Genomic DNA, 27,073 nt, shown 5'->3' with positions numbered 1-27,073 from the left:
ACAGCCACATTGATGTTTACTGAAAGACACTCAGAGGCTAAAGTACATAAGAAATTACAACTCATACACAAAAAAGCTGCAAGTTTAATATTGACTTAGCATTTTCTGACCATTACATGGTATAACGTACCATGTACCCACACACCACCATTTTCTTCCTATTTTTAGTTCACTTGCTTGAACGATATTCAAAACAATACATTTAAAATGGAACATAGGTGTATATATAACCTTTGAAGGAGCTTGAGCCAGTGCCTTATTTCATCCCCACACCAGCTCATCAAATGGCTGTCATTTGGAACATTCTAGCGGACATAAAAGGATACAGCTCCAACCAGTCGGAATTCCGAGTAGTTGTCGCATTTAAAGCTGCTGAACCAATGGCACTGCGAGTCCTTGTGGTAGGTGAACATGCCTGCAGAATGGCAACATGGCCCTTAAAAAGCCTGATCTTTGGAAGAATTCGTATAAAGCCTCATCTTTCTTACACACCCTTGGAATGCTCCTGGGGGTGCCCACATCCCCATGCTTGCTCTCAGGACCCTGTTCCCACCCATGGCAGGAGCCTGCAGGTAGGTTCTTGCCAAGGAGCGCCAAGGGCAGTGCCAACCCTGAAGCAGGCTCAAGCCCACCAGCCCTGCTTGGTGCTGGTGCAACACCAGTTGTGGATATTTGCATTGTCCCTAGGCAATCTGTTTCTTCCTTGCATTCCAGCATTGGTACTGCCATTAACATTAACTGTCTAACCAAATATTTTCTTACTGCAATGTAAACTCACTTATTTCCTCCTTTCTTTCAAGGTCAATAGCAGATGACAATCTCTAAAAATGCTGGCATGAATATCATGATAGAAATATCATAAGCTTCATCTTCTTAGAATAAAAATCTGTAAATGGTTTGTTATACACACATACTACAGCAAAGAGGTATTTGCTGTCAAAAAAATTATACCAGAAAAGTTAAAAAAGCCCCAAACTACAAGTACCCTAAAAAAGACACTCATGGGTCTAAATGACAAGCTAGATCCTACTGAAATCATGAGCATAGATGAGTTTGACTGCTATTTGCGTAAGATACAGAACATTCTGTTTTAAAGAGTGACAGAAAGTAAAAACCTACATAATGAAAGCAGATAACAGCACTAAAATGCCTAGGAAGTATTGCTCAGAGAGGTAAGACACATTCCACATAAGTGTGCTCTAATGCAGAAGTAAACTGTGTAAAATGTGATGGCCTTTTTGAATTTGTTGGGATTTAATGGGCCAAGTTTATTATTGTTGCCATGGTCTGTACAAACCAAAGCACTGGCTAGTTCTAAGCACATCTTGTATGCAACAGCTCACTGTATCTCTGTTGAAGATAAAGTTGGTGAAAAATAGTATTAAATGAAAAAAAAAAAATCAAAGTCCTTTTAACTTAAAAAAATAAAAGGAATGAAAATCCAACTTAGGGACATCTAGTTCTTATGATAAATTACAAGGCAGAAAGCTGCCTTCACGTTTCCCCCCCACTCTCCTGAACAATTTATCTTTTGAACTCCAGCTCAAAAAGGTGCTCATCAAAACAGGTTTAGACACTGCCATTACACATTGCCAGAAGCAACAGAACAGCTGCATGTAAGGCAGAGCAAGGTTCACATACTAAAAGATCATAAGGATGTTGGAACAAAATAGGTTTTGAATCCCATTTGTTAATTGTCCACACCAAGACAAAGAAAGCATTGCAAAACACAGAGTCAGGCAGACAGCTGAGTTAATTAAGAATTTTTAAATTCCAGGGGCTGAACCTGAAGAATCAGTTAACCTGGAAAGGGTAATACAACGCTGATATTTTCCCTTCCAAGCTTCTAACATATTATTTGCATCTTAAACATTAGAGACAGTAGAGGATACAGTCCCTTTCCAAGGGACAAGAATATTTCTGAACTCCTCCCACACTTGGCTGATAGTCGTAACAATGAAAGAATTTGCACTTTAAAATAAGAAAGCCTGCCAGAGATAGTGAAAAAATAAATTACTCGGAATGTTTCCAAACTAATCAGTTACCAAGCTCTGCTGACAGCATTTTTACTAACAGAACTGTCAAGCTTACAGAATGCTTTCTGCAGGATAAATTGTTTCTTATTGAGGTTGCTATCACCAATATCATGTCTTCACACAGACCCCTATTTACCGGAAAAAGGGCTACAAACAAATAGCAATCTTGGCAGATATGACAACATACTTATGTCTTAAAATTTTGTACCTCTAGAAGTATCCTGTAAACAACAAAGGACGATGATTTTAAGGGACATGAACACTTCCAGGCAAAGACAGGCAAGCTCAGTGACTATCAGGTGTTATGCTCAAAGTCCCTGGAAATCAATTTAAAAGCCATCCTGGCAATACTTTAACACACTAAGTCATCAGTAATGTATCCATGCCCAGAGGAAAGCTTATGAGTGGTGAATAAAACTCACCCAGATCCATCTACACCACCACAAAACAAGTGGAGGGAACTACTTGTTTATGACTGACTACTCATTTATGTCTTACAATCTCCTATTTAATCAAAAAGTCTTATTTTTTTTTTTTTTTCCCTTGGGCATGAAATGTCCTTATAGGTTCACAGATCCTGGTAACAGCAGAGGTAGGCTTTTTCATTCAGGCTCACCTGCCTATACTGTCTCTGCTCCTGACTGAAGGACCTCTCTTTTCTGAGATTAGTCCAGACCCCTTTAAGAATACTGGTCACACAGATACCACAAACAGAACATATGATAACAAGGATTCAAGTAAAAACTAACCTCTACCTATCCTAGTCACAGAAATAGTACTAGAACATGCAGGCACTCTCAGTGCAAGTACCAGCACCAAAACCCCCTCCCCGTTGATACATAGGAGAGCAAGGCTGGCAGTTTGCCAGAGCTAAGCGCAGTAACAGCATCCAATTGCAGCTACTGACAAAAGCCAAAAAACTCCCTCCCTAAACTAGCAATATGAAGGCAACAGAGGGCAGAAAGAAAAAATGCAGCATGTGAAGAAATAGGGAAGGATGTTAAATGATAAACCAGTACATTTGGCCTTATCTCCACTTGAATATTTGCTAAACCATTGTGCTGTTTTAGGCTGAGATAATGTCCTTCATAGCTAACAGCTAAGCTATTAGCAAGGCTGTGTTTTGGATTTGTGCTGAAAACAGCGCTTATAATGCAAAGACTTTTCCATTATTGCTGAGCAGTGCTTACACAGAGTCTGAACAAATTCTCACATTGTACTTAAGAATTATGAAGACTCACCATAATCTGGGTGAAAAATCTGTCGAATCAGAAGAAGAAACCATTCTTTTGTCAGGCCACCCATATCAAGACCAGCTTCCCCTACAAATGTGACTTTTAACTTCTTTTTCAGATCTGCCTTCTTCCTTGCTAGCTATTGTGAAATAGGTAAGGCAGAAGAAAAAGGAGATTTAACACATTATCACTACCACTAGCCACAGAGAACACACCTCAGCCTGTACTCTACTCCTCTTGCTTTGCTTAAATGATTAATTTGCATAATTTTCTACTAATAGGTCAAAACTATATTAAAAAAATGACTTTATTGCAGAGGAAAGACAATTATGGCTACTTGACACCAGTCAACTACTTTGCACATGGTGTCACTCTCTGGGCTTGAAAAGAAGTCAGATGGTATACAAAGACTTAATAGGCAATTAGATACAATGAATTGAATTTATCTGGAATATTTCAGACCTATATAATTTTTACCTTTTACAGAAGACATGCTGCCAGAAGAAAATGACAAATTAAAAAAATACTTAGACACAATTTGGAAATATTTATAAATAAGGAAGTAAGCTAACACTTTCAATATTTGGACACCATTCGGTTCTGTGTAAGATGCCTGCCAGCAAGTATCATCTGCTTCTTAGAACTGTTTTTTAAACAATGGAAACAAGCTCTTCTCATTGGTTTGTCCTAAGAGACAGCATTTTGTGCAGGTACTCAAAAAACCTGCAAAGAATTAGATTACAGCCTTTTACAATTAACAGTGATCTTTCAGGCTGAGTGTCTATACAAGCTTGCTTTAAACCATTAATTACTGTCCAGCTCCAGAGAAAGTGTTTAAACCAGTCAAGAATATGCATGTGCTAAAATAATCTCCATGTTGTTAGTTGCTTAAGTAAATTCCCTTACACATAAAATTCCCTATACATAAATTTTATAACTATAGGTATTTGTGTTATTTGAAACAAGTTATTTATTAGCTGAAGAGATTTTCCTTTGCAAATTATTTTTAAAAATTTTAAATATAGGTAAGACATTTTCCCTCTCCATCTGCCATTCCCCATAAGTTTAAGAATATGAATATATAATACTTATAGTAATTCTTACTCTGAGATGGGTAGCAGAAAACATTGGAAATAAATAGGAGAACATCTTGACTATAAAGACTTGTGAATTTTCTCTGGGTTTAGTGTGGTTAAAAAAATGACAATGCCTGAGAGAAAGCAATATTGCCAATCATATTTCTTTTGTCTTAGGAGAAAAGGCCAAAAATAGAGAGGTTTTAATACAGGAAAATAAAGTTTAAACTTACATTTACATGAGTAATCAGAATTTGTTTGATGTTGTTTACACTACCTGGACTTATTTTTCAGTATCATCAGGCTGTTCTCAATGCTGAGAAATAGAGGCAACTAAATTTCATTAAATAATGTTAATTAGCAAGGTTCAGTGGATACTGAAGAATTGCCTACATTAATGGACACATCTGTTTCATTTCTAAAAGAAAAAATTACATTGAAGAATGTGAGGAATTAGTTAAAAGAATTTAAGAAAAGAAAGCCCAAAATTATTCTTATAGGATAGAGAAGAAAAAGAATAAAATTCCAAGAATTAGAACAGAACAACCTCATTAGTGATTAGTCACATACTATTCATGCTGCTATCATGGACTCAAGTCCTACAGAAACTGGTAATTGTGCACTATATTTTTAACACAAAAATTACAAATACAGACCATGTGCGAGCATGTATGTTTGTTATGGGCTGAGCTATGGAGCAGTATGAGCACAGAAAATTAATTTCAAAATGTCTAAACCAATCTGTTTTACAGCACTGCAATTTTGACAGTAATTCAATTCTTTTTATTTAGTATTATGTAGTTATATTCCCAGTCTCTTAGTGCAAAAGATTTAAATATGACTTATCAAATTGAAATCTAAGAATAGCTACTCTACGGCAACACACAATTTAATTATATTTTTTTTTGTTACCTCATCAAGTGAATCACTAACAAGGTGTGTCCTCCTTACTTTCACGTTTAGGAATAACATATTCATGTCAGGCTTCTGTCTGCGAGAGACTTTATCCACGAGGCTTTGCTATTTGAATGGAAAAGAAACATCACACATGTGACAGATCACACAGTGTCTTCATTTAAAAAAGGTGTCACACTTGTTAACTGTAAGAAGTTCTCAGTATCGTGTATTAAAGACATTTCCCTAAGACTGTAACTGCTTCAGTATCTTCTAGGAGATGGAGAGAAATTTCTTTCCTACAGCAGATATCATTTACACTACATTTGAACTAACTTCTTGGGAGGTTTAACAAGAAGATAGCACTTCCCAAACTGTTAAAAGTATACCTGTAACTTTAATTAGCTATTCGCAAAGTATATCCAGCAAGACAAGAATGGATAGGTGGTGGTGCTGCCACACAGAGCACTGAGGAAAAGAATATTATCTATCACCTGTCGAAAACTACCACTGAGGGAGGCAGACAATGCCTCTTTCCAAAGACAAGAAGCTGCCCAGAAGCAGTACCTCTTCCATGACCTGAAAGGATACAATTGAACTTGGTCTTCCATGACAACACAGCTCCACAGAATAAAATAAAAAAAAAAGTTCAAAATTCTAATGGAATTTCTCTTCCTTAGTCATCATGTTAATTTAAAATGCTAGCATGTTATGCTGGCTTCTCAAAAGAGGAAAAAAAGGAAGTCAAATACTAGAACTTCCTCTAAAACACTGCCATCTATAAGGATCAGGAAACTAAGTACACTAAAAGAAAAAAATACTGAGAGAACCCAGCATGGACATTTGTAGACTATTCATAGTAAAATGGTTTAAGTTCTTTTTCAGGCTAACCAGAAATACCAGAAGCTGTAACAACAGGTCATGTGTAGTATATCAGTCTAACAAATATTCATAACATACCAATGGATGAGACAAACATTTATCCTTGAGGGACTTACCCGTGCAATACTTATCATTTGCTGTTCTGAGTCCCTTTGAATAATAACTTTTTTTGCAGCTATAGAAATAATAAATGGATATTGACAGAAAGAAAACCTAACAAGAGAAAAGAAGATTAGATATTTTCTTTCTAGCATCTAGAATACTATTTTCATTTTAAGAACATAGGAGTGAATTATCATTCAGTAACTAATCCCTCCACTGACAATAATTTGCAAATAGCTGCTGTTTTATTCACTTGGTATATAGTGATACTTGACTCAGTAGAACAAACTGTTATTTGCAAATACTGCTAGAAACTGAAATTAATAATACTTATCTTTTGTCATTTGGGTTTTTTGTGGTTTGTTTTGTTTTGTTGGTTTTTTTCCTTCTCAAGTAGAATATCAGGTATCAGACAGAAGAGTAGCCTGAAATACCTGATTCAGTGGAACAAATTATGGTCTCCAAGTTTTCCCCAACTGCTGCTGAAGGCAAGGAAAATGCCTATGAATGTATTGGAGGCTAAAATATGTCTGTAGTAAGACACAGTCAGAAGTCTATGCCAATAATTAATAAACTTACTTTATTATCATCCATATTTTACATATTTTCTCTAGTTTGCAAAGGCAGAATGAGATTTATTTCAGTCAATCTCACATACATGCAGTAGCAAGTAAGTTGTAGCCATAAAATGTTTTTCCAATAAAATAATACAGTATTTAATGTGGATCTATATACACATAAATGGTATGCATACTATATATAGACACTATATATCCACTACATTTAATATAGATACACATAGCATAGATACAATGCTTTAAAGTACTACTCAATAAGAAACAGCCAGTTATTTCTCCTACCTGTGAGAATTCCCATAGCATTGCCAGTTATGATATTCTTCCATAAGATCAATATGATCAAGTGTAGAATTATAGAAATCCGTATATGAAATAATAGGTGGGCTAATCAGACTATTTGCAGCATCTACAAAGAAAACACAAAAGTCTTTTAAAATAATGCCTGGATTCATCACATTTCATTTCTTGGCATCATGAGCACCAGTGATCTCAAAAACTTTAAGCCAAGTCAAAATACAAAAAATTAATAACTTAGCTACAGAACTTAGCTCGGTCTTAGCTACAGAACTATAGCTACAACACAACACTATATGACATCACGTTAATTGCTGTAGAAAACAGTAAATCTCTAGTTCAGCCCATTTATGATGAGGGAGCTATGTTCTGCTGAAATTGATGAAAAAACAGTTTGATAAATGAAAAGAAATCCATATAATTTCAAGCAGCTATGGCTAGAAAATCTACATTTTTTTCCCAGTATACCAACTAGACCTGCACAAAAATTAAGCACTTGACCAAAAGAAGAAAGCTTAAATGTGAATTTGCTATCTCATTATATATTTGCATTCATAAAATGTCAAACAGCTAATAACTTTTCTTTATTTACACTTCACCATAATTTAATTTTGGTCAGTCAGACAAAAGGTAGTGTCTTTTGAATGACTGAATAGCTCTTTTTCCAGAACTAAGGAAGAAGCAACAACTCTACAGGTGACTATAAACACATCTTGGGTTTAGATAGAGGTGTGCTACTGTGCGTAACTCTGAACAGGCAGAACTGTGCCTGTTAATACTTTTAAATAAAAGTTTTAAATTGACAGTGAGAACATCTTAATTCCAATTTTAATTTTCACTTGGTGGTTCTGTCTTCTAAAAAGGAGAAAGTGCGTGCTCTAATCACCATTTGGGAGCAGTTGAGAAGGTTTACATTTGCAGTAGTCAAATTTGCTCTGCTTTATTTTGAACTGAGTAGGGATTAACTTTTTTTAAGCTGTAGTTTTGGATGTAAGAGGCACATGCACTGTCTAATTTCCTTTAGATGCTAAGTAGTTCTGTGGGGGTAGGTGAGTTAGAGAAGAAATTTGGGCAGCTACAAGTTTAAGACAGTTTATTTTTAATAACTCGAAGGGAAACCTTAACCATTGGTTATTTCTGTGGATTTCTGTTTGAACAATCTTTAGTTGTTGTCACAGGAATACTCTGTAATTATCCTCTACTGAAAGCAAGTAGGAAGACTTACCAACAGAAGACTCTTACTTACTACATTTTAGCATTTTATTGTCGTTTGTACTGTGCCATCACCATTATTAGTCTCCCCCAGAAGAGAAGCAGTAAAAACTATCCTCTCCCAATATGCGTACATGTATATATAAAACAAACCCTATATACACACACAAATATACATATAAAAATATATATATGCCTAAACCATTCAAGAAAAATACCTACTAAATAAAGCCAGAACTTTTGTTGCTGACGGAATCCACCAGGTACATTTCACCATAGGTGGAAACTCTTCAGGTTTTGCAGGAAACAGCCGTAAAGAAATAAATTGCAGTAACCTGTCCACCACCTGCTTGAACCTCTTCTGTGAAATCCTAAAACAAACATGCTGCACTTACTCTCATGTGATCATGGGCTATACCAGTTTGTTATCAAATTTCAATGCTTTTTAAAAAAAACCCCTTCATTAAATTTTTTAAATTAAATTTTAATTGTTTCAAATAATATTTTTTAAAAAATTGCTTTTGTCCTGTACATAAAAACAAAATTACAAATGTAAAGCTTGAAGAAGCATGCTTTTACATATTGATACATGGTAATTCTCTTCAGTGCACTCCTAACTATGCTCTTTTAAGTCTGTGAAAAATAACAAAAAAAAGAGCAATAGAATAATTATCTGTTCTTGACTTTTAGTAAACAAAACAAAAATCTTTATCTATTTCATACCACACTCTGAATACTGAGGAATTCTGATTTGTTTTGGGATACGTGGTCCTTTTAAATAGAAAGTGGTATATGCTTCATATGCTTGTGCCAAAAGCACATTGTAAATTACATGCTGCACCACTTCCATAATAGCACAACAATACACAGATATGTAGGCATGTTTAAATAGCCTTTTCTAAACAAGAGCTCTCCTATTTTAATGGTTTCCATTTTTGATACATGCTTTAAGACTAAAAACATTGGTATGTCAATTGCATCCTTAACCAAAAGTGGAAACCTCGTTTAAAAATGCAGTTCTAATGAAGTAATATTTTACCACAATTTTAAGCAAATCTGGACATATGGAGGGGGAGGGAAATTGAATTACCATCCTTGCAGAGAAGACAATCCTTAATCAATAATTCCTAGAAGATTTGGAAATTGCAAATGTGGCCAAACTTTGTTTTTACTTCAAACTCAACTTTTTGCTCAGTCAATACATGGAAGGCAATCCTCATACCAACTTAGAAGCTGCTCTTTGGGCAGTTACCCTCATATGACTTTTTTAGTGAGGTGCTATTAGAGTTATTTCAATTAATTACAAATCTAATGCCCTAACCACATTCTCTCACCACCTCCACTGTACTAGGAAGCCAGGCCTCTACTTTGTGGTTTCTGTACATTATAGCAACATTACAATATCCTTTGAAAGTTATGCAAGTTAAAACATCATTTAAACAAAGATCATAAATATGTTTGTTTTAATAATGCCATGTAAACATATAACGAAAAATTTACACACAAGTTATTTTGCATGTGTTATCAAAAAATAACTCTGATAAGTCATTTTGTGATTAAGGCTTTTTTGCATAAATATAATAATTTTTATACATTATATATATTTTGCATCTATAAATCAGTATCACTCAGTGGACTATGTCCACATGTATTTGAAAGTAACAAAACCAATCTCTTTAGTCAATTAAATTAACTTTCATATAATTTATAAAACAGTCAACATCAATGGAAATACAGTAACAATTGTAATCCTCAAAATGGAATTTGTAGTGTGGGGTTTTGAGTTTTTTTTTACTTTTTAGACCAGTGCACTAGGAAATGATGGTCAGCTTCTGTTAAGGCTGCTATCTGTCTTAGCAAGTGAGCATAGATGACATAAGTAGAAGTGTTACTAAATTGAGGATTCTGAAAAAGATTAAAAAAAGTGTTAGGTTAATAAACTGCATAAAGGGAAAAAAGTCATTAGGATTTTTTCTTATGTTTGTTGTTGCCAGTACAATTACACAGGAAAGTAGTTCACAAAATAGCTGCAACAGTGAAAAAACTATGGGAAAAAACAACTCACAACTTCTAGCCAAATAAAAAATACACAACTGCTGTATTGTAAGACTATGTTTTTGGTTTTTTTCCCAAAAGAAAGCCCACAGGTAGCCCAAAGGCAGTACTCAATATTCTGGATTATTCTTTACATTGTAACACAAGCTACACTCCTCTAAGTAATGCGCTTTTCATATCAGTAATACAAATTCTTATAGCTCATGTCTATCCCATATCAATCCAAACTAATTTTCCCTCTATTCCACATGTTCCCACATTCCCTCGTTTCAGCAGGAGATATTCTTTTTAATTCACAGCTAGTATATACCACTCCAGAGAAGAAAACTATTGTATCAATAAATTAAATTGCCATTTGATTTTCTCAAATAACAGCAGAAACTGCTCCTTGTGTGAAGAGGTGTTAGGTACACGAGCAAAATATAAAAGGGAAATCTGCTACAAATGAAAGCCAACTATAGCAGCAAAGGTAATAGGTGACCACAGACAGAAATCAGACATTGTAACCAGTCAGATAGACTGGAGAAAGTCAGCCAGACAAACTGGATAAAATGCAACACTGGAGAAAGTTACAGCAATATCAGGAAGTGCATATACCGAAACTTTCAAAGTTACAGCATTCTAATAAAGCAAATCTGGGAATAAGGACAACATAGAACAAATAAGTAGGTAAAATATTTATTCTTTCAACCCTGAAAATAAAAGGAAACAATTACTTGTCTATTAGTGCATAGTTATAATCTATGCAACCTTTACCCATCAACTGCCTTCAACTGAGCTCCCATTCTCATCATGCATTACACTTTTTCAATATTTTAATATACTCTTACAACAGGTAATTTGGTGTGAAGCATCTCAGCTATACAAACTATCTTGTTTGCACAGTATACTGGTTTATAGATTAGAAGTTAAGCAGACATACTTACATAAAAATAATGTATTTTTCTTACCTGTAAAAGTATACAATATGCTCTAAGATCATCTTTTGTTCGTGGCCTATGAACGAATGAAATAATAAACAGAACTATATGGATCCATTTATTTACAGACATTAAGTCATGAAATCATGGATGATTTTACTTTGCTTTGCTAATATATATAGAGTACCATATTTCTGAATCTTAACAGCTCTCAAAATCTGAAAAGGACATTTACAGATTCTGACAACTCTCTGAAGGCAGCAGGCTATTTATTATCAGTCTTTTTAAAGCATGACAGAAGGCCAGAAGAAGGTCAGAATTGAAGAGTTGGGAGTGTTCCCAATAGGGAATTCTGCACTATTGTCTATCTCAAGTGACACCATAAGGAGATTATTTGCTCTCTGATATTTCCTGCAAGAATTCTTCATACACTTCTACTGCTGCAGCCTCTGTACTTCTTCATGTTTATCAAGGCTTTTACATAACCACAAATACAGCAAAAGCACAAAAAGCAGTATAAGTTGGAGAAAGGGGTAGCCAAGACCTGGGTCACATGTGAGTTACAAGCCACTGTCTCTTGCAATATCTTTTTAGGAATTACACTATGCATTCTCACCTCTATTACTTCATGCTAAGATGTTGTCACCTCTGAAAACCTTCCTGCTTTTGGGCTATCCCCTTCTGCATCCTGCACTGCTCTTTCTGCGGTGCTACCACACATGAACAGTATTGTGAAACGAATTGTGAATCAGGGAATTGTCCTACTGGCTTTTGCGGGGTGGACAATGAGAATAAGTTTTACTCTAGTTAAATTCCTTAATTCATCTCACAATTAAGATGTCCAAAGAAATGCCCTGGCAACAAGCAGCTGAGATTTGGTGACGGAATGCATGGCTGGCTATGGATCTGCCTCTCAGAGGTTCAATGCCAACTTACAGAGCTCAAGATGTATTTCAGCAGATTTGCCAAAAAGAATTAAGTTCTTATGTATCAAATAACGTGCATCGCATTTTCTTTCTTTGCTTAAAATAATAAAGATAAAACACATAGCAGATTTAACTGCTGGCACAGCACTGATGTAAACATTTATTATAATTACCCTGTCCATTCTTGTAGTAGGCCATTAATTATTCCTTTTAGGACTGACTTCTGAACATCTTGAGGCTATGAAAAAAGGAGAGGAAAAATAATATCTGAAGTAATTATACATACCCAATGCAAGATATTGTACAAACAAGCAAGTTTGCTTTGCTTGCATTTCAAGACAGCTAAGAAATAGTTTGTGTTATGATGCTGAGTTCCTAAATATCTTCCTCACAGTCGTATTAGCTGAGTGTGGGGTTGCACCAAAGGTGCCTTTTGACACTTAAACCCTGTAAATATAATCTCTAAACTACTCCTGTCCTTTGTATACTAGGCACAGGGCCTACTTTTTTACTATCCCCATCCTCACATTTTCTTTATTTCCCACCATGCAGTCCCATCACAGTCATGTAATATCTCTAAGATATGCAGTCTTTAAGAACTGCCATAATATAAACTATGCTTTGCTACTAGGAAAAATTTCCTCCTCTTTTACTAGAGCAGCTGTCATGATTCTGTGACAATTCTCGTGGGATCATCTAAAGTATGTTTTGAGAGATTCTTCAGAAATCATGCCTATCTGGGAAAAAAATTTGGTATAAATGGTATAAAACATGAATCCTTTTTTTCTACTTACAGTATTTAATAAGGCATCATAGACAACATTCACAAATTTTGCATCAATTCCAGAGTCCTCAATGGTATTAAATGGAGAATTGGTATCTTTCTGTAAGTTAGATAATACATGGAGCATTTTGAATATTTTATAGCTATCTTTGAAAATGTAAATTTAACAGCAAGCTTAGGAAAACTTGTTCAGATATTTTTCTCATCAAAACATAAGAATATAGGTTTCTTTAATTAGTATGTTAAAGACAGAGCAAAACAATAGTAATCCTATACATATTCATGCTGTCATTCTATTTTAAAAATGTAAGAGGGTTTCAAATAATGAATTACATTGAATTTTCATCTTTCAACTTTGTTGTTGATCTTTTATCAGACAAAGGCAAGAAAATTTTAAGCATTCAATATTTGTTAAATAACTAAAGGTCATGGGTTATTTCATCCAGGTTCAGGCTTTACTATCCATATTAAATATAATAAGCACATTTTGCTTTGTAATAGGCAGGAAATAATAATTTAGCATTAACTCAAAAACACAAATATAACTGTTCCTTAAGAAAACCAAGTATGCCACCTTAACACATGAACAGCTATAACAGAGCCCATACCACAGGGTTTTTTAGGGATAGGAAATTTCTGTTTCCAGATTTTCCTGGACCTCCACATTAGCTTGGAGGTTTTGAACCTGTAATTTATGTAGAAAATATCAACACAGTCACAGTGTCACACAAACAAACTACATACTGGAATTTCAAAGCTCCACAAACTTGAAATATAATTCCTTAAAGTGGAATCAATAAATCAATGCAATAATAGATTGTCTACAAAAGGCAGGTGAGATCATTACAAAATTATCTTAGTGGCCTTGAATACCTGGCTGAAAGACTTCAACAGATATTTTTGGAAACATTTTGAAGATACAAAGAACTGTAATTACTAAACAGTATTAGGAATTATTTTCTACCTTAAATGCAGCATTTATCTCCAAGAAAGAATCAAAAGTTGTAGAATAAAAATTATGTACAGCTTTCCAATCTCCAGATGCCTTCGACTTTTCCATATCATCCCTAGAGAAAATACATTCAAATACTGGTAATGCTTTGATCTTTCCAGCCACTTAGATTTTAAGATGCACTGTAACTTTAAGCTTTTCTCACTAAGCACACTTAGAAGACAGACAAGTATATCTGTATCTTTCTAACCTCTTCCTTGTCATTTAAAGATCATGGTATTATAAGAGAACAAAAGCATAGTTTGTGTTTGATACACTTGAGCAATGTCTTTTATTCAAAATGTTAATTCACAATGTCACAGTTCAGTGTGTTAGGACAAATAATTAGCAGAACAGAACAGAATTAAGCTGCAGCTACACTAACATGATAAAGTTTCTCAGAGAAATTTAAGCATGAGGTCTCCTAAACTACTCAAATTCAGTAGAATTTCTTCAAAATTTTATTTCTTTTGAAATTTTTCAAATAGAACTTAATCTTAGGCACATGACAAGGCGATCACTGGTGACAGTCAATGTGGCTTCAATAAGGGCAAATTGTGCCTGCCAATTTGGTGGCCTTCTACAGTAGGGTTACAGTGCTGGTGGGTGATGGAAGAATGATATCATCTACCTGGACTTGTGCAAGGCCTTCCCCTGGAAGCTGCTTCCTCTCACTTTGCCTCAGGCTATGCAAGAAATCCTCAGCATGGGGAAATCCAAACCCAGCTCAGTGCAGGGAGCAGCTGCCAAATCCAACAGAGAAGGACCTAGCACTGCCAGGAGGATGGCAGCCGTGGGAGAGGGGAAATGGAGAGGTGGTAGGGGCTCACAGCTGGGGATTCAAATGGACAGCATAAGGGCTAAAGGCTTTAACCTGCAGGAGGCTTAAGATTAGATATAAAGAAGGAGTTCTTTACAAACACTGCCACAGGCTGTCTAGAGGCAATAGTCAATAGATACAAAGATCTGAATCAGCTCTTTGGATCACCTGAATACCAGCAAAGGATCATCTCTTTGCAAATTTTCCTTTATACCTCTTTTTCTTTCCCACCAAATATGCACCAAATAATCAAAAAGCATTCCTTTTCCTCCCTGGAAGCACAAAATTTCAGACGTGGAAGAGATAAATAATTGCCAGTATAACCAAAATACCTAAGACTTGAAAGGGATTTGCCAGCTTACAAAAAGCTATACATATTTTTTTCCAAAACCAAACATTCATTGCATTCCTAATTCTGAAGTATATGCTTTACCATTTTCTGTGTGGAACATTTCAAGCTAGAAAAAATATTTTGATAGTTTTCACTGTAACAGAGTTATCAATCCCACCATCATAACCAGACTAACTCCTTGCCAGTCTTACTAAAACTGTTTCCTCATTTAAGATTAACAAAATCAAATGTATGCATTAGGTAAAAATGAAAAGAATGCCAAAGAAAGGAAGAAAGCAAACTTCTAGGAACACCAGCATAACTTACTGAAAACCTTTCACAGTTTTGGTTCGAATTGGAAAGGAAGGTTCAGGAGGAAATGGTGCTTTCAGTTCTTGGGGCAACATATCTATAGACATGCGCTGCTTTTGCCGTACATCGAGGCAAAGAGGTGGTAGGTCTTTTCCTTAAAAGAAAGGTAAAGAAGAGTAAATACAATGCATCTAACACAAATAAATTGGTACTGGGAAAAAAAGGAAACTCCAAGTGTTTGATTCTAACTCTTTAAAACGGTATTTTTCTTACCATACACACATGCAGACATGATGGAAAAATTGGCTAACTAATAAAAATAGCAGCTATTTCCAATATAGAGTGTAAATATCTAATATACAAACTGCAATACTGGTGCTCCTTACAATGGAGAAAAATCTTACGCACAACCATACTGAAGTCCAACTATCATACAAGGACAAGATGTCCATTTTTCTACACTGTGATACAGAATTTTAGCTAGAGATGACTGTGGATCATCTATGGCTTCCATAAAGAATCTCTCCAAAACACTAAATGGGAAAGGCAATTTTTTTTTTCTTACAGAGAATTAGTAGTGAAACAGAAACATCTTTGAACACTTATTCTCAATAAATTTGGCTGCCTATTCCAGTACAACTGGCAATGCTTTGCCAAGGTCTTTCTATTCTACTACTTCATTTCTATTTGATCTGAGAATATTTGATCAGATTAGCATGGCAAGGCTTGGCAACAGTGCAGCAGCTGTGAGAGGGGACACAGCTCTGGACAGCTCCAAAGCTGAGCCCAGCAGTGACACTGGTACCACCCCATGACAATATATTTAGGAAAGGGTAAAAAAAACTGCACAGCAGCTGAGAGAGAAAAGGGATTAAAAAAAAAAGGAAGGAAGGAAAAAAAAGAAAGAAACTACCCTACAGATACCCACATGAGTGGAAAAGATTGAGAAGGAAGAGTTGCTCCAGGGTCTGGAGCAGAGATTCTCCTGCAGCCAGTGGAGAGCCCATGCCTGATCAGGCTGCTGGCAGAGAAAGCTGAGAACAAGGGAACATGTGGTAAGCACAGAAGGGGAAGGTGTTTTGAGTTTTGTTTCTGTTTTCTTTAACTGGCAATAAATTAATATCCTCAAGTCTATTCTGCCTATGACAATAATTGGAAAGTGTACTCACAGTCTTTATCTCTACCCATGAGCTCTTTTATCTTATTTTCTCCACATGTCCTGTTGAGGAGGGGAAGCCATAGAGCAACTTGGTGGGTGTATGGCAGTCAGCCAAGGTAAGCTCACCCAAGACATGAAAAAATATTTCCACTGCATTTCCAATAATCATTTTGACAGTGTCTTCACAAACATCCTCAAACACTCTTACAGTCTGATTTATGCTGCTCATTTGAAAAAGTATTTACATGAATTGTGACATATGTTTCAGATAAAAGACATTACATAAAATAACAGTGTCCTCAAAAGTCATACATATTTAATGAAATGCTCTATGAATTGTCTAAGACCCCTCTATGCCTTTTTGAAGATTTGTTTTTCTTTAATTAACTAAACATCAAAGTAGTATCACTACACTGCTGCCTACTCCATTTATCACAGCAGGAAAAAACATATGCTAAAAAAGTGCCATGAATCCAAAAGGAGATTTTTTTTCACTCATGCTCATGACAGAGACACTGTCACTGTGACTTAACTCAGACACCATTCATGAGATAGCAGATCAGAACTGCCCTCAATCCCCTGAGAATGGCATTGATTACTGATATGGAACCTAGTCCATTCTCAAAGCTGGAATTTTAACTATTTTAAGATAAAAGTAGTAATTGAAAAAAACAAAGCAGACACACAGATAATAAATTAATCCAAGCCAAGGTGCCAAACAATCATTCTGCTATTGAACATCATTCTCTGAAAGCAGGATGGACTGACTTTAAAGAATCTAAGAATTTGTCTTATTTTTATACTCTGAGAATAACAAGCTTTTTGATTTAACTCTCTCTCATTCTGTCTTCTCAATTTTAAATGGATTAAACATTCAGTTATAACCAACTGAATACACTGAAATGAGGAAAATATTCCTTTTACATCTGTAGAAGAGATCTGCTGGCAGACACTGCTTCTTGATTCAGTAAACTGAGGCTGTAGGTGCTAAGCTGGTAACTTGCACCCTGTCAGCAATGCAATTTTCTTTGAAATATATGCAATTTAATTTACATATACCAAAATTAATTTTTAATAGTATCTTTAACACATATGGTCAGCTTCAGTATGTTTTGTCATCATTCAAGTTTATTTGTACATAGATTTATTTGGTCTTCTGCCAGTAAAGAATACTAATTAAGACTTGTAACTTGAGTTTCATTGAGTAGAAATTAGAAACTCTGTATTGAGTTGATAAACAGCAATAACACAACATAACAAGACAAGAAAAAACAGTAATTTCTGGCTTCTTGCCCAGTTACATCAAGTAAAAAGATTCAGCAATTCATGACTGCTTAAGGAACAATCAAAAACTTTGGTGAAGAAAATTTCATCGATACAAAGCAGAACTGAGTAGTCCAGGGAAGTTCAGGGTAAATGAATACTGCAATTATTTTCATTGTGACCAGCACAGCTGCTGGCCAATGAAAATTTTCAAAGAAGATAAAGCAAACAAAACCTACTATTTGTAACATTAGAAAATAACTAAAACAATTTATTTAGTATATAAATTTTATACCAGACCATTGTTACATTAGGAGACTCACTATATGTGGCAGCTATGTGCACACAAACATCCCCCTGCTTTTCATGCTGTATTTACCAGCATTAGCTTTTCCACACCTTTGTTTTCAATGAAATTAATGTTCTTTGAACCTGAGCCTGAAGCATTACCAGTATATGCACCTATATATATATAGCTACATGTGTACACATGTTCGGAGCCAGCACATGTATAAAGTGCAAAAAAAAATCAAACACCAAAATATGAACCAAGCATTATTCCTCAATGCCAACTTAGCAAAAGCAGCATTTTTAATCAACAAATTTGTTTAAGTTGTTAATTTCTTCACAGAATACACATACTGCCTCAAAATATTTGGAATTCACCTTTGACTGTTATTAAAAATACCTTGGTTTTATGTAAGCAAGTTACTCTGATGCTGAAACTACTCGAGCATCTGCTCGATTTTACACACTGAGCTCTGTTTCAAGAATATATCCTTGATTATAATAAATATTGCCAAGAATTAGAGTGGTGAAAATAAACTAAGTACTCATGAGACAGTAATTACAACTGGGACAGCACTATTTGCAGCAGAATTGAGAGCACTTGAAGAGGGTGGTGATTAGAGTTTTTCATTCTTGCCAAGCACTAAAAGAAAGGGGAGGGAGGGGGGTCAGGGCAGAAGATGATTTTGGTATGTTATGCCATAGTGAGAGAATTCTTTACTGGCCATCTCCAGCCACTGGGGTTTCCTTTGTTTAGTGCAAAGCAATTTGAACTAAGCAAAAAAATCCTGCCTGATTGCCCTTGTTTTGGAAGTGGAAAGCACCTCTCTAGCCCATAACAAAAACTGCTTGAAAAAAAGAAGGTCTTACACTGACTATCAGTTTTGCAGTATAGCTGTACAGTACAGTATAGCTGCATAGTATAGTATAGCTAATAGGACTAATAAAATATTTTAGTAAGAATCTAATGCTGCAAGTTATAAACCATTTTCCTGCACAACTTTGAAACTGACAACACTTGTCAACAGTTTTGTTTCAAAGTCACACTACTGAGATCTCTCAGTGCAGTCTTTTTCTTGCCTCAAATTCACTATAAGTACTATAAAGACTTAGTGAACCACAGCAGAATAAGCCTGAAGAGGACTTGCTCAGAGACAAGATCAAAACAAACCTGAAAAATGTTTGCACAGTCTTCTACAAAAACTCCCAAATTACTGAAATTCCTAGCCCAAAAGCCTAATAAAAATTCCAGGTCTAACCACAACATCATCTCATCTAGGCTTCATGATTCTAGCCTACCATACTGAATACAGAGCTACTACACTTACTTTCTTTTCATCAAGTATTGTTACCTCATCATAGCACAACCTTCCTTCTCACTTATAAAGTTCTTCAAAACTTACCAATTGTTGCCTGTGCATTTCATTTCTTCATCTTCACTGAAAAACATCTCTCAGCAACTGTCTCTCATTCCCACCGTCCTTCAGATGGCAATAAAATTATTTTCTCCAAATTTCTGACAATTTCTAGAGACAGTTGCTTGATTGCAGCTAGACAAAGAATATCTGCAGATAATCTGCAAAATCAGTACCTTTCTTTAAAACTTCAGATGGTTATTTCATCCTCCAGGTCTATTTGTTTTTCCTTATCCAACTTGTCTCTATGACACAACCTCTGCTGAGGATGGGCTATCATATGTCACTGCCTGTACAACATACAACACAGTATAATTTAATGAAATCTAGATTTTTAGATTTCTGGCACTACCACAATACAAATACTGGGAGAAAATGGAGCACCTTCTAAACTTGGTAACTAAGTAACACAGGTCTTTTTTTCTCTTACCATTTTTGATGTTGGGTATAACAAGTTGCGTAGGGGAATTTCTGTTTCCGATGCCTTCTTTCTTTTGGTTGATAGTTGTGATGAAATTGCTCAAAGTGGAAAACTGATTTTTGGCTCCATCCTCCAACCCCTGTAATTAAGATGACAGTAAGCTCTAAAGGGCTAATACATTACTGCTAGAGTAATCTTCCTAGTGAGGTATTACACAGAATTCTTAAATATCTTTTATCTTGAAATCAGACTGGTAATAACCGAGTAAGACATAAATAACTGCAAGTTATTTATTCTGCAAGTTTGTGAGGTACCATAAAGTTCCTTTCCATTACATAAAAAAACCCAAGTATTAATTTGCAGGATACAAAGATATCCTTGGATTACTGTGAGGAAAACACAATACAATTAAGATGCTGTCAATGGTATTCTAACTTTCTGCATCCTAATTCCTACTTTTATACTTCTCACTATATCCAGCTCAGATTAAACAGAAGAAAGCGTCACATATGCCTTTTTCCAAATAGCCCTAATATATGCAAGTAGTTTAGACAAATTTCCCAAGACTTGAAATGTAGGGCCAAAAATTCTAACCTGCTGAAAAAATTTCACTACTAACTACCTGGGCAAAACTCCCTAATGATTCAAAATGGTCAGCATCTGCTGCCACTGAAGAAAGGCTGGCCAACAAACCTTGGCTAACAAAGTGCTAAAAGACTCTCTGCTTGAGCACCTCCTGCACATGCTGTCACCAAGGAGCCTGTTCAAGTCTCTGCTAAGTGTTGAGAGCTGTGTTTTAACAGCAAACAGAAGTGAAATCACACATGAGACTTTCAAAGGATTGTGTCAATTAGTCTGTTTGGCAAATCAGCACTGGGTGCTACTAGATATAGTTACAGTTATAAATTACATAAATAATAAGTAGTTACAGTATTACAGTGTTACAGTATTAAGTTTACAGAATTTGCAGAATTTGCAAAGCATAGGTGAGATTAAGAGGCTTGGTCAAGATGGCATAAGTCTCATGATTAATATTTTCAAGTCATCAACTGATATCAGGAGAAGGTATATTGACTAAAAAAATATATACACACTTCCTGCACATCATGATTTTCAATCTCACAGTAACCTAAAGACTCATTTTCCTGATATCTGGCATCTGTACTCTCAGTTAGAAAAATGTTTCCAGACAAATCAAAACCTGAATTCTGTAAATAATAATACATGTTCTAGAATAGTTAGTGTAATAGCCTATTGTCCTGGGGTGACTTTATGATACTGGTATCCCCAATCGTCTGGTTTATGTTATATATTAAGTTCTGCACCTTTAAGACTGGCTTTGAGAGCAAGAGAGGGGGAAGAAGAAGCGCGCAGTTTGTGTTAAGGAAAAACATCACTCCCACACATCTCGCTCCTGGACTGTGGTGTCTGCAGCACGGACAGACAGCGGGACAGAGCTTCTCTCTGGCTTTTAGTTAGTTCTAGCTAGCTGAGGCAGAGGAGTTCCCTGGACCTTTGTTTGTTTTTTTCCCAATTTTCTTGGATCTGTGCAAGCCTGCTCTGGACTGAACACCCAGCTAAACCCCGGGAGCTCACGCCTGTGGCCCACCGGGGCCTGGGCCTCGGCACTTTCCAGCGACGGAGGGACTGATAAGAACCTGAGCGAGCCGAGCTACACCACATGAAAAGGACTTTTCTTCCTAGACTTGCCATCCCATCGAACAGCAAGAGGTTTTATTATTTAATATTACTCAATTTCTGTTAAATAAACAGCTTTTTCCACTTCTCTCTAAGGAATTTTTTCTTTTCCCGGACCAGTTAGTGGGGAGGGGCATTTCCCTGGGGAAATCCCCATTTGGAGTTTTCCTTCCTAATTTGCCCTAAACTAAGACACCTATCAAAATTTTTGACCCAGTACACCTCCCTTTCCCCTTAACCGAAACACATTTGGACTAAGACATGCAGTTAGAGTTCTAAGAAAAGCACTTCCATCACAACATCCTGAAAAACCACCAGAATGGTAATAAGACAGTCTGTAAACCTACCACACCACAGTGTACATAAGCTGGTATGCTGCCAGGAATTTTAAATAACTGTGGCACATACAGCTATTTTTCTATGGCTCGTAACTCCCTCAACTGTAAATTTGAACAATTATCAAACTTCTGGCTTTTAAAATATCAGATTTCAACTTCTAAAATTGGTATTCTTATCAAACTTCAATTTCTAGTTTCAAATTCCTTATAGGCAACAAACATTCCAAAATAAAATGTAATTACCAGTGTAATTTTCAGATTGACATTTCTTTGTAGTCTATAACCTTTGAAATATCATTAAGATGATTCTTAAAAATCACTTGGCATGTGACTGCAGAAAAACAGACCCTGGACAAACATTAGTGACTGAAAAATAACTTCAAACAAATCCAGATCTGAGGCTAATCTTCTCTGTCACAAAATGTGTGCTTCAGGCAGAAAAGCTCTGAAGCACAGACTAGTCTACTTATGATTAATCGGGAATAGATAGCAGAGATAATTGAACAAAGAAGTTTTTGTTAAATAAATTATTGTGACAGCCTTTTTGACAGACTTAGCTTTCTAGGTTTTACTCCAGCCATGTCACTGAAATACTATAGGTGAACAGTTTTTTGAAAACTTTCTCCTTACTGCCACCTCCCTCGGTAGTGATCATAAAGAACAAAAGCTGCATGCTCTCTTTAACTCCATCATCCTCTTTCAAGCACAGTTACAACAATATTAGACAAACATGGACAAAAGGTCTATTGGGAGGCTCTAGAGGGAAACTTTATGCTCATTAATGAGAAATTCTGACAACCCCTAAGGGTGTAATCTAAGCCAAGTGCAGAGCACCATGTCATACTTAAAAATTTTGTAGGAGGTCACTGAGCTTTTAGAGCCTATGACTTGACAAGCACACTGCCATCAGAAAACTGAACATCCACCATTCCCCTCCCACCCAACAAAAGGAATGAATATGCTTAGAGGGAGTTAGTGGATCAAAGTAATCTTTAGTCCTGTTTTAAGATCATATTAATAACCTACAACTCTCCTGGCTTATTAGTGGAAGTTTTCCAAAGCATTAAGCCCTCCATAAGACTGGAGAGGTACTAGCATTACACTCCATAAAACTGTATTTTTTCATTATTGAAGTTAAATGAAATAGTGAAAACAAGTCACAATGTTTGCAAAAAGGACATACAGACTTCTTTCTTGGAAGAGACAAAAGATCATCTAGAAGAGTTTCTTGAAAATCCGGTGTTAGCCCTAACATTGCTTAATCAAGACCATTATGTATATGGCAAGCAAAGACTAGCGAGGAGGAAAAGAGCTTTCCTGTGCAAGAAGACATGAAGGACACTCAGATTTCCAATAGGCATCTGGCAGTGCAACAGGCTGCACAAAGAAGCAGGATTTTCCCTTCCATTTTTAGCTTGAAAGGTGTAAGTTTGGACTGTTTTTGCTTCACAGAAGTCCCTGTTTATTAGGGAGCAAATTATTTAGCTTTCCACAGTTTCTTACTAAAATCTGAATGCTGACACCCAAACTATCACCCCCCTTTGGTGACAGTCTATGACATCTCTCCACAAAACTCTCTCTCTCCCCGCCCCGTAACATGCTATTGAAACCCATATTAGGCTCTCGGTAAATTCAAACCCCGCCCTGCACTTGACACACAACCACCCCCAGTCAGGTCTGAGCTCCTCTGCAGCAGGTCCGCTTGTACAGCTTCTGCCTATCGGTGACACTTCAGAGGTACATAGCAGATGTCCAGCTACAAAGAAGTTCTCCTGGTTCTTTTATTTGGAATTCTACATGACCATCCAGGGCCACACATTTTTCATTAGCTCAGCTAAGCCTGATACATTTTAGGCCAGTTTAGATACTTGTATCTTTAGTCTAAGGGCTGGCATTTGCCATTCAAAGTCTAAGATGGATATATTCAAAGGTAAAAATAACTCCTGGGCACTCGTCCATTAGAGACTTCTCCCACCAAATCGGTATTTGAATCACGAGAATAAAAATATTCTTGCACATTCTGACAGATTTACAAAGCTGAAAGTCTTTCAGAAGGTTGGAATGTTTAGGCAAAACACAAAATTGGCAGAATTGCTCCAAGGAGTTTGCAGTTTGCATACAATCACTGAGTTTAACATCACAATTATTTCCTGACAGTCATAAATATTATATGCACAATCTTTTAAATTCAAATTATGAATTTAAATAAATGATAATTTAAATGATAATTCTAATAAGTTCAGAACTGCTGAACTAAAATCTCCTGAGTGTATTACTACAAGATTACTAACATTTCTGTTGTTGGACTGAAGTAACTTACCACAAGTTCTAATGTTAAGCTATGTAAGATATCCAACTCATGCCAGGAAAATTTTACGTTCTGTAATATTGTACAGTCAGCATAAAGAAAAGCACGACTCTGGTATAATTAAAAACCAAAAAAGATTTCTTAAATGAAGTTATTCTAGAAAATATCCTTTCCCCATTTTTTCGGTGCATTAATTCATTCATCATTACATCAAAATGTTCTGTGAGCTTTGCTTCAACACGAGAAGTCAGAAAAGATTTTTAAAGAAAAAGTTAAAAATACAGAAGTATTTCCCAGCTACCTCTCTTGCCATTAAGTGCATTAGAGCTGAAATCCCTCCACCCCCGAGAACCCTTAATGAACATTCACAATGCTGCAAATCCTCAGTCATGACTAACCCGACAGAGCAGACCGTTGTAAAATGTTAACTATAAGTGGATGGAGAATTTATAGCTTCATTATGTCATTGCTTACAGATGCACATGTTATTTTTAAGAAACTTGAATGAAAGCCTCTCAGCGGAAAGGAACATGAAAGAAAATGAAGACGATGCTTCCCCCTTCCCTTTCTCCTCCCCAATAAAGCGGCAAACATAGCAAATGAAAACGGAGCGACACGGGCGGGCCCGCGGGCGGCTGCCCGGGCGCTGACGGGACCTACCCCGGCAGCCGCGGTGGACGCCGACGGGATGGGCGACAATTTCTCTCGCTCCTTTTCTTTTTCTTTTTCCTTTTCCTTCTCCCCTTCTTCCTCTTCTTCCTCCTCCTCGCCGCCCTCCTCGGCTGACGGGGCCGCGGCGCTGCCCTGGCTCAGCTCCGCTCCCAGCGGATGCCCCTCGCCGGGGCCGGGGGGCAGCTCGGCGGCAGCCGGGGGGCTCTGCAGAGACATGGTCCCGCTCCCGGCCGCCTCTCTGCTCGCGGCAGCCTCTCAGTGCCGTCGGCACCGGCGACCCCGCGCTTCCTCTTCTCCTCCCTTCGAGGAGCCCCCGTGGGTAACCTCAGCTCCGCCGCTCCGCTCGGCCGCCGCGGCACTGCAGCAGCCGTACTGCTCCCGGGCGCCCAGACACCCCCGCACGGCGGGGCGGAGCGCAGCGCAGCGCAGCCCGGCCGCCCCCGCCGCGGCCCCGGCGAGCAGGGGGAGCGCGGGACGCGGCGCAGCGGAGGCGCCGCCGGAGCCGCTGCCCGGGAGCGCCCTCGGCCGCCGCGCCACCTACAGACCGCGGGCAGCGGGAGGGGCCGCCGCCGCCGCCGCCGCCGCCGTGCTGCTCATGGGCGGCTCGTGGAAACGCGCCTGGCGGCCGGGGGGAGCGGAGGACACGGCGCAGGGACCGGCGCGGGGCTGCGGGTGGCCCCGCGCAGCCGCCATGGCAAAGGGTGCCGGGCCGGCTGTGGGGCATTGCCGCTATCCGGGATTGGCCACGAGGAAATATACGAGTAATAAGCAAATATAATCAGAATAAGCATATATAAAAATATATATTAAAAATGAAAATTGTATAAATATCTCTAAATATACAGCTGCGTGAAGGGCCCTCGGGGCGGATACCGGTAGGCACGACCGCGCCTCCGTCACGCCCGGTGGTGCCAGGTGCTGCTCCGCCGGCACAGGCCGCGCTGGCAGTGGCTCCCCTCACACCGCTCTGGAGCCGCGCTGGCAGTGGCTCCCCTCACACCGCTCTGGAGCCGCGCTGGCAGTGGCTCCCCTCACACCGCTCTGGAGCCGCGCTGGCAGTGGCTCCCCTCACACCGCTCTGGAGCCGCGCTGGCAGTGGCTCCCCTCACACCGCGGTGAGGCCGCGCTGGCAGTGGCTCCCCTCACACCGCTCTGGAGCCGCGCTGGCAGTGGCTCCCCTCACACCGCTCTGGAGCCGCGCTGGCAGTGGCTCCCCTCACACCGCGGTGAGGCCGCGCTGGCAGTGGCTCCCCTCACACCGCGGTGAGGCCGCGCTGGCAGTGGCTCCCCTCACACCGCTCTGGAGCCGCGCTGGCAGTGGCTCCCCTCACACCGCGGTGAGGCCGCGCTGGCAGTGGCTCCCCTCACACCACGCTGTCGCTCCATGACACATTCCTCGCCGCTTCGGGTCATGCTCCAACAAGAAAATACAGAAATCGTCGAATCATTAAAGTTGAAAAAGCCCTTCGAGATGATCAAGTCCAACCTTAGACCAAATAAGACTGTGCCCACCATACGGTATCGTGGACTGCGAAGGGCTGCGCCGTGTCATGAGGAATGAAGTATAATGAATGTGTGAGCGTGGTCCTGTCTCTGATGGCAAAGCCAGAGTGGTGCCAGGGGTGTGCAGTGTGGCTCCTGGCCCTCCGTTTGGGCAGGTCTCGGGCAGCCTGAGGCAGTACCTGCATCAGAGCCTCAGTGCAGCTCCCTGGCTGTGCTGGAGCTTTGCTGTAAGCGTGTGAAGAAATACCATCTTCAGAAGAGGTGCTGTGTTGACCTGGTTGCAATACAACATCTAGACCAGATTTAACACTGGCTATGAAGTACTGATATGCCACTTGGCCCGGTATATGCAGCTGCAGGAGCCCTGCTGCATGAGAGGGGGACAATGTTACGTACCCCAACCTACATCCAGTTTAAGCTCTTCAAACCATTTAAAGTTTCCTTCAGACCCCTCTAATTTTTTGTCTGAAGAAGAGTTTTTCTCCCAGCTTCAGGAACAGAGTGTGAATAGCATTACAGACCATGTGAAACAAAACAAATATTCAAAATCGTTTTTCAGG

General features: G+C 38.2%; 1 protein-coding gene across 3 annotated transcripts in view; it reads right to left on the bottom strand.

Annotated features, from left to right (window-relative positions):
• The window catches only part of HECTD2 (HECT domain E3 ubiquitin protein ligase 2), a 42,124-nt gene that overhangs the window by 9,121 nt on the left and 5,930 nt on the right, over positions 1 to 27,073 (bottom strand). Inside the window, exons 1-14 of one of the 3 annotated variants that reach the window (XM_005520841.3) lie at positions 24,999 to 25,366; positions 20,004 to 20,133; positions 15,464 to 15,602; positions 13,959 to 14,061; positions 13,005 to 13,094; positions 12,384 to 12,448; positions 11,315 to 11,360; positions 10,105 to 10,214; positions 8,532 to 8,680; positions 7,086 to 7,209; positions 6,240 to 6,336; positions 5,260 to 5,367; positions 3,278 to 3,410; positions 327 to 415 (exon numbers count right to left, since the gene is read on the bottom strand). In XM_005520841.3, the coding sequence (XP_005520898.2) occupies positions 327 to 415; positions 3,278 to 3,410; positions 5,260 to 5,367; positions 6,240 to 6,336; positions 7,086 to 7,209; positions 8,532 to 8,680; positions 10,105 to 10,214; positions 11,315 to 11,360; positions 12,384 to 12,448; positions 13,005 to 13,094; positions 13,959 to 14,061; positions 15,464 to 15,602; positions 20,004 to 20,133; positions 24,999 to 25,226 (1,611 nt within the window). In that variant the 5' untranslated portion in view covers positions 25,227 to 25,366. Of the gene's footprint in view, positions 1 to 326; positions 416 to 3,277; positions 3,411 to 5,259; positions 5,368 to 6,239; positions 6,337 to 7,085; positions 7,210 to 8,531; positions 8,681 to 10,104; positions 10,215 to 11,314; positions 11,361 to 12,383; positions 12,449 to 13,004; positions 13,095 to 13,958; positions 14,062 to 15,463; positions 15,603 to 20,003; positions 20,134 to 24,998; positions 25,367 to 27,073 lie in introns of those variants that run through there. The other 2 variants (XM_088059774.1, XM_088059775.1) reach the window with 2 other exon arrangements.

This window comes from Pseudopodoces humilis, chromosome 9 (assembly GCF_049639895.1).
Source record: "Pseudopodoces humilis isolate 2021_Gansu_Grassland_sample_001 chromosome 9, ASM4963989v1, whole genome shotgun sequence".
In the NCBI taxonomy this organism is placed as follows: Eukaryota; Metazoa; Chordata; class Aves; order Passeriformes; family Paridae; genus Pseudopodoces; species Pseudopodoces humilis.
This window is presented reverse-complemented; position numbering and strand designations above follow the sequence as displayed.